General features: G+C 49.7%; 1 protein-coding gene across 21 annotated transcripts in view; it reads right to left on the reverse strand.

Moving 5' to 3' along the window:
* MBNL3 (muscleblind like splicing regulator 3) overlaps window positions 1-8,315 on the reverse strand; it is a 100,683-nt gene that overhangs the window by 61,816 nt on the left and 30,552 nt on the right. For 14 of the 21 annotated variants that reach the window (XR_014571859.1, XR_014571860.1, XR_014571861.1 and 11 more), the window contains exon 2: window positions 3,011-3,990. The exons of 5 other annotated variants lie outside the window; for them this stretch is intronic. Coding sequence is in view for 12 of the 16 variants with exons in the window: in XM_083796941.1 (XP_083653067.1) it covers window positions 3,011-3,184 (174 nt within the window). In the remaining 4 variants the exon portion in view is untranslated. Of the gene's footprint in view, window positions 1-3,010; window positions 3,991-4,072; window positions 4,370-8,315 lie in introns of those variants that run through there. 2 more of the 21 variants (XM_083796938.1, XM_083796937.1) reach the window with 2 other exon arrangements.

Genomic DNA, 8,315 nt, shown 5'->3' on the forward strand with positions numbered 1-8,315 from the left:
TCCAATAAAGCAACACAGATGTTCGGCTAATGCAGGGCGTGAAAAGATGAAAAGAGCACTAAGCAGTCATAAAGCCCTCCGCCGGAGAGGAGAGGGTTTGGTGTTCAACAGCTGTCGGAGGGGAAGAGCGACTGCGCACACAAAGATGTGCACAGGGCGGGCAGGGGAAAACCTCCCTGTAACAGGTCTGAGAACGCAGCAGCGTTAACGGGGGGGCCTCAGCACAACGCTGGGCCAACCCTGGGGTGGGCCGGAGGGCTGACAATCCTCCCCCCCCCCCCCCGGCAGGCAGCAGCGTGGCGAGAGACAAAGATGAACTTCTACGCATCGCAGCCGCTATCAGGGAATAGTTATGCACCCAGGCAGCAGAGGCGGTCACAGCTCCGGACATGCGCGTAACGCTGCCCTTGCCCCCGGTAAGGGAGGCCGCTGTTGTGACCACAAGCCCCTCGATACCACAGCAAACAGGGCTGGAGCCGGGCTTGCAAGGGCCAAGAACAGAAAGACTATTGTTCGGGCGTTTAGTCACCAGGGCGGTTATCTCCGCTGGGAAACGTGCGGTGTGCGTTCACACATCCACCTAGCCACCCCTGTTAACCTGCCACGAGGGCTGGGAGCTGCACCCTTCAGCGGGATGGCAGAACCAGGCTCTGCCCAACGAGAGCACCTGGGCCCACGGGGAGACAGAGGAGTTGTAGGGTGGAGGAAGGAAGGGCTGTGGGGGGGGAAGAGGGGGTGCAGAACTAGCCCCCCCGCAACCCCTGGCCATGTGCTGAACAGTCTGCTCTCTGCCAGCTGCAATCCCTGGGAGGCAGAGCTGCTGGCCCTCCGCAGGGCTATCGTGAGCCTGAAAAATCTGGAGAACCTGTTCCCATGAAAATTCAGGCCACATAACCAGCGCACGTTGGGCATCTGCTACTGTGTCAGGAGAAAACTGCAATGAGAACATTATTAACAGCCGGTTACAGAGGAAACAAGCCGAGCTGTAGGAGACCATACCAATAGAGCCAACAGATTTTTTTTTTTTTTTTTTCTCTCTTTTTCCCCTTTTTCAACACGGTGTTCCCCATCGCATTCCTCAGCGCTGATGCGGGAGAAGTGCATGCTCTTGCCAGCAGCAGGGATTTGAACCTGAGCTGTGAACGCACGTGTCCTGCACATCCCACAGCCTGAGCGGCGCAGAGGAAGAGGAAGGCGCGGCACAGAGAGCCTGGGCACGTTACAAACGCCGTACGCACACCGGGGAATCGTCGTGCACTGGGCGCTGCTTTCAGGGTAGCTCAGTGCCAAACCGAGAGGGGTGGCTACGCAGCGGGTGCCCCCCTCAGAAAGCTGCAAGCATTGGGCAGGTGCTGCAAAGGACGTGGTAATATCTTACACGGCCTTACAGCACTCCTTTCGGTTCACAAATGAATGCTATAAAACGTAAACATATTAATCTCCTCATTCAAAATATCTGCACCGCCACTGGCTACAATTCAAGAAGTTTCAAGGGCATAAAGAACATTACTTTTTCCCCCCTCTGATAAAGAATATTTCTGTCTCTTACTGTCAGCAGGCCAGCAATGTAAATGAACATTTGAAAGTCACTGTACAACTAAGTCATTGTATACACTCAGATTAAAAAGAGCAAAACCAAATGCAAATAGGAAGCTTGAACTTCTTGGTAAAAGGGAACAGAAGTGAAACTATGAAGAAGCCACAAACAGTAATAAAATGGGTAAGCCCATGTTAGACCAGATCTAGTCCTGGTCTGAACCTGCACATACATAATTCCACCAGTTCTGTTAGTCATTGTGCTCATAAAAATAAACCCAAAGCTTTTCAAGCAACAGTTGAAGTTCAAGGGAAAATTTTTAAGCTTATAAAATTTACCAGATTCCTTTTAGATATTCAAACAGGTTAATTACTCAAATCAAAACATTAAACACAATGTCAAGAGTTCTCAAAAGCAATCACTTATCCATGACATCTCAAGGTTTTTATCATCCTAGTTAAAACACCTTTGAGGGGCCCCACTTTCAGAGGAGAGGAAAAAAAAAAAAAGTCCTTTCCAGAGACCTCCAGTGAAGTGACCCAGAGATGCTCGGGTCCCCTGTCAACCCGCCCTGACTCAGAATCTGACTATTTCAGAAGTTTTGAAAGTTACCCCTGGAACTGCGACAGTGACAAGCAACCAAGAACCATTTACTCCCTGCAAAATTGACTTTACAAAGATGATCACTAGCAAAAAGGCTCAGCTCTAACTTAGACAATACTAGCAGAACAATCATGTTTTAATATCCTTTGCAGAATGCATTTTCCCAACAGCCATTTTTTCCCTGTGAGCACCACTCTCCAAATATTTTGCCTGTTCCTCATCTACAGGACAGTGGTAGAGTGCAATTGCAACTCCGTCTCCAGGAAATACACATAAAGCTGATTCATTATCTTAAAATGCTGCTTTTATTTCTGCTCATTAAAAGCACATTTCAGATCCCTGCACTGAATACATAGCCAATGTGCTCTGGACACAAATTAAAGCACTGGGTTTCAGTTCTCTACTTTTCTCATTTCAGTTTCATTTGCTGCCCACATGAATTCTCCATTTCAAGGAGAACTGTATCAGACCTGAGGTACAAATCAGAAAATGCTCTGGATGAAATCCTCTTTTTCCTTCTCTCTCCCCCTGTGATCTCTGACACTTCATGCAATTGCACCTGATGCCAGACTCAATCAAAACAGCACTGCTGCAGAGTCTCCCCCCCATCACTTATTTCTACTATCACTAGGATTTCTAAACAAAAAGCTGTCTGAAACTTCCAGTTTTTGAATGAGACTAAGCAAAGGAAAAGCAGACTCCTGGCTAACCCAGATTTCGGGAGTTACGTCCCACACCAACAGCAACCTCTCCGCAGAAACGGAACAAAAACCAGTTGTTCTATACATCTCATATCCCAGCACACCGAGTGATTCAGTAGAGAAGGAAAGCAAGTGAGCTTAGGTAATGCATGTGTTAGACAGTCCTCACCTTTAGGGAGTCAAAGCAGGCAATAACTCGACCATTTTCCACATGGCAACTCCGTGACGGGTGGGCGAACTTGCACTCTGCATCAGACCGAGAACAAGTACCTCTCTGAAACTCTCGACACACTTCTAATGTCAGCCATTTTGTATCACGAACCAGGGAGACGTTTACAGCCATATTAAAAACAAAAATTAAAATGCAAGCAATCACACCCTTCTTCAGGGCAATATTTACTGCTGATCTTTTTTTTCTTTTTTTTTTAAAAAAAGGGTAAAAAAGTGAATTCAAGTTAAACGTGAAGAAATAACTAACTTGTTGCTTTGGTAGAACTCCTATTCATCAGCACTTAGGTTTTCATTTAAGTCAAATCGTGTTTGTTTAAACAAGAATTAAACATAAAGCCAATCATAAAATAGAAATCTTATCAGAACAACTGAAAATCAAATTAGAGGCCAGCTCCTAAAAGTGCAATTGTAGAAGTTAAAATATAAGTGTTATATTTTGTGCCACTGCCTAAGTTACTTGAAAATAACTGGCAGACTTTCAAAAGAATTCTGTGCTCTCCAGTTAATGGTTTCAATTATTCTTGCAAAAAGCATATGCTGCTGGCAGCACTTCAGTTTGTGGAATGGTCTCGGTCCTTAGGGGGAAAACTTTTTTTTTTTTTTCCTTCTTTTTCTTGCTTCTAAAAATTACGGTTCACGAGCATCAAAACAAGCAGAAGGATGTTAGGTTTTTTTTTTTCTCCTTTTTTAAAATATTTGCTACATACTCGGGGAAGAAAAATGGCTGAGCAAACTGTGTGTAAATGGGGAGCAAAAAAAAAAAAAAAAAAAAGGAAGAGGATGGATGAGTTGCCGTCAGGGTATGAACTGCAAGCAACGCCAAATTAAAAAGAAAGGGGGGCAAAGGGGGGAAGAGAGAGGCAGCCCTAGACAGAAATCCAAGCAGCGGTGGCTTCAGGAAAGGCACTTTTCAGCAACCTGCAGGAAAAAGAGAAATAGAATCAGCTACAACAAGACAATCGCCCCCTTTCCGAACTCGAGCCGTAAGCAGCAGCCGTACTCGCTGGCGAGGGGCTCCCCAGGCACTGGCAGTGCGGCACCGCGCAGTCAGCCATTGTAGATAAAAAGGGCATTTCCCACACGAAGCTGCGCATGGGAGGAGGAAGCAACCAATTAGATTTACTGTTGCAGCACAAGGCCTGGGCAGCCACCCAATAAAGGAGAAGGTTTCACATCGATCTCTTCTGGCAGACGTTCATTTTTGTGCCCACTGCACAGAAAATGCCTTCGCCCGACGCCGCCGGCGCTACCAGGACACGGCTCGGCGGCGGGCGGCGGGCACCACTGGCTGCTGCCAGCCCCGCTGGGCCACCACCAACCCACCCAACCCACCCACCCACCCAGCGACCCCACCGGGCACCCCACGCCCCGACACCCGTGGCTGCGACCCCCCGGCTGCCCGCGAGCCACCGCCAAGAGGCGGCCGGCCGGGAGCGGCACCAGCGGGCAGCCCTTCCAGACAAAGGAGGGACATTTCGCCGCTCGGTCTTTCTCGATATGTGTATTTTTTTTCCATTCGTCTTCCCCCCTCCTTCCCCCCTTCTGTAGGAAGCGTGCTGGCAGGAAGAGCAGCCGGTGGCTCTCTTGTATACAAAGCAGAAGGAGCTGCTACAGCTCAGCCCTCCGACCGCTCCAAGGTGCCGTGGTTAACCCGTTGCAGGCGGCAGCGCTGCTCCAGCTGCGGACTGGGACGCCCCCTGAGCACAAGCTACCAGTCCGCATGGGCCTTCTATACATTTGGAACCTGCAGGACAAAAAAGCAAACCTGACGGGGAAACTTGAGCCACGCGCAAGGGGAAAATGTTAACTCGCTGTTCACAGCCGTACTTCCCTGCGAGACTAACGACAGCTCTGATTACTCCAATCCCAGCAACTTGCGTTACACAGCAAGCGATTCCCAGAACACCCCTATTCAAGGTGTCCTTGGCATCCACTGAAATGTTAAGCCATCCTTAAGAGTTTTCCACTCTCATATTTGAGGTACCACCGCCACCTGATAGGACCGGGCTGAGTCCCCCAAACCCAGCCCTTCATCCCCCTGAAGTGCTGCCGTCCCCCCTTGCAGCCACTTAACGGGCGCAGCGTGTTGCTCGCGTGACTGCTATTAAGGCTTCAAACTTCTGCAAGAAGAGCCTTCAACTACAAGAAAAGGAAGCTTAAATTCCTCTTATTATTGGTGTGTTATTGCAATTACGCTGATTGGTAACTGAAACCTACTGGAGCTGGAACAGTCAAACAATGCTACCAGGGAAGGAGTGTGGGAAGATGCTGTCATCAGCTGTAGGGGGTGGGGCAGGGAGGCTGTTTGATTCATGGATTGAATTATTTCACATTAAAAACAACATTGGCTAAACCTACATTACAAGTATTTTCTAGGCTAATTAGAGTCAAGTTCGTCACAGGAACTGCCCAGATCTCTGCGTCCAGGATGGCACCCTCAGCACAAAGATTCAGCGAACCCATGCTTCTGGAAAGACCTCTGCATTTTCGCACATCAGGTGGGGAACAGACTGCAAAGATCAGATTTGCTAGGCATGTTTTAAACTTCAAAGCAAAGGAAAAAAGCGTATCTAGCCACGCTCACGTCTTCTGGGTTTCGTAAGAAACAGAGATGCTCTCAATCAATTCTGATTTTGCGAGTGGGGCAAATCTATACATGAATCCCCCTCGCTGATCTCTGGGCTCCCTGTCCGGATGAGCTCAGTACACAGGAAAAGCCGCGCTAAAACTTTCTGCAGAGAGCTAGGGACAGGCTGGGTGCAGCTCTTCAAAACGAGCTAGAACAGGTCAAATATGGGTGGGGATTAGAAGGAATGCTCTCAGGAGCTGTTCCGAGCAGACTGAAATCTTGTGGATGAGCTGCCTGCTCCGCAGCCTCACGCTCCTGGGGAAGCGAGGCTCTGAGCTTCACACAGCTAGGCCAGGCGTACCGGCAGCACCGCAACTGCCACTTCCTAGCACCTTCGCCCTGAGAAATCCCTAAGGCCGCAACAAAGGAAACGTTCACCTTGCTGTCGCCCGTGTAACTGAGGAACACACGTGTGCACACGCGGGCTCTACAGGCGCACAGGTACACGCGTGCCGCAAGCTGCTCTGAGAACCCTCACGACGAGGAGAAGCACGTTAATGGAAGGTAAGCCGCGTGAAGCCTAGGAAACGCGAAGCTACAGACACCAAAACACTCAATGCACGTGACACGACTGATGTTTTCTCTTAAAACCATTACGGAAAAAAAAAAAAAGACTATGAAGAAACACTTGTTGATGTTCTGCTGATGGAAACAGAAAGGGGACCCCTGCCCCACGCCCTGCAGAAGGGCACAACGGTCCGCTCAACGGGCAAGAGCAGGACACAAGGAGTACTCGGTGCCGCGGGAACCACCCACCTCTGCAGGCGGGCAGACTGCCATCTCAGACCCTAGCACGAGGGCTCCTCTACTGGGGGAGCTAAATAAATCACGTTAATAATACCAGGGCATCAGTTTTGCTGCCCGCTTGACAAAGGGCAAAGCGCAGGCGAGGCGCACGCTTGTTACGCGCTCAGGAGAGCGCAGACGCTTCACTCGGAGCACACCGACAGGCTGACTGGGAAGGAGAGAGCTGAAGCCTGTACCTAAGTGCTTTGCTGAATCGGGGCCTAAATAAATGAATCTGGTTCCCAGGTTTATTGAGGCCGGGAGAGCAGCAAGCGCAGACAGAAGTCATCGCGTTCAGGCTTACGCGCTTGCAGCCCAGAGGAGTACGAGCTAGGATTTTCTGCAAGTCAACAAATACGGTTCTGTCAATGTTTGGATTATTGCAAATTCCCTCTCCATGTGGCCACGGGGAAAGCCTAAAACGTGTGCTTTCTAGGCTGACATCACACAGAGCCTTCGTAACACTGCAGTGAGACTCCGTGCAGGCAGCCAGAAGACAAAAACATCTGACAGAAACCCACCCCTGATGCTACCAAGTTTCACTTCCCTGCGTTTCAACTCCTGGCAGCAAACAATTGCAACCATTCCCACCACGGTACATCTTTACAACTCTGTATTACCCTTTTTTTTTTTTTTTTTTGGAATTGGCATTTCAGTCACTTTGTTCTCCCACTTACTTCAAACAGGAGGAATAAAAGCATCCATGCCAAAACCAACATAACAAGGTTACAAAGTAGCTCCACAAAACACTGGTTTCGTTAGCTTGCAGGAAATACAACAAAGGGTAGGTGCTGCCTTTTGAACCCTTCCCAGCGCTGCTGCTCAGCGAGCCAGATTTGTCTGGCAGAGCTCAGCTCCTCCACTACCAGATGGACCCATCCAGTTGCAACTGCAGCAGCAGCAAAGCTGGGAAAAAAAAAAAAAAGCAGCAAAAGAGAGAAAGGCCAGTGGTTTTTTTTTTATCCCTTTAAGGAAACAATAACCCTAACGCCCCTGCTCCAGGGCCTCTTGCTGGGCCAGGCGCTAATTGCCTGAAATGCAGCAGGACGGGGGCTTGCTCCAGACGTCAGACCCGGTCCTGCGGCTACCGAAGGGAACAGGACAAGGGCAGCGCGATGAGCGAAGGTCACACCGGAGCTTGCCTCTGGCAGGACCGAGATGCCCTCGCCGCTTGAGGTAACGTGAGGACAAGCGTATTCACTCAACGGTTGAATTCCTCCTGCTTCCCATGAAACCGATCCCCTTCCACTGCCACCCCCCATGGATGTCAGCTCGTGAGCATACTTCCTGACAGCCAGGTTCGGAGATGGTAATTTATGTGACAGGGTGGATTCAAGCAGCTTCCATGTATAAACGATGCCCTGTAAGGAGCTGGGTCAGTCTCCCCCCCCCCCCCCCCCCCCTTTTTTTTTCTGTTTTTTTGTTTGTTTGTTTTCTCCTGCAGAAATACAAAAGTGACTCAGTAAAAGCAGCAAGGTGGGGTTCCGTATTAATTGTTCCTCAACAATTTCCAGGTCATGACTGCTCGGCTGAGAAGCAGAAGTGCCTTCATCCAAGCTGACAGCCCTGGTGAGGGAGAACGGCAGCTATCTCCCTTCAGCTGAAGGGAGCCAGGGCAGACAGTGAGGGGGCACTGGAGCTTTCTCAAAGCCAAGCTCCAGCGATGTTTTCTTTGCTGCAGCCGGCACTTTCCGTGCTCCTTTCCTCAACATGAGCCACCAGCACTTACCAGAGGGACGAAGGACACGTCCCCATGAGTCTGAGCTCGGCTCTACTGCCAGACAGCAGCACACTTTCCGCAGTTTTGCGAGTTGTTGTCCCTGAAAGC

The sequence above is a fragment of the Anser anser genome (assembly GCF_964211835.1).
Source record: "Anser anser genome assembly, chromosome: 13".
Classification (NCBI taxonomy): Eukaryota; Metazoa; Chordata; class Aves; order Anseriformes; family Anatidae; genus Anser; species Anser anser.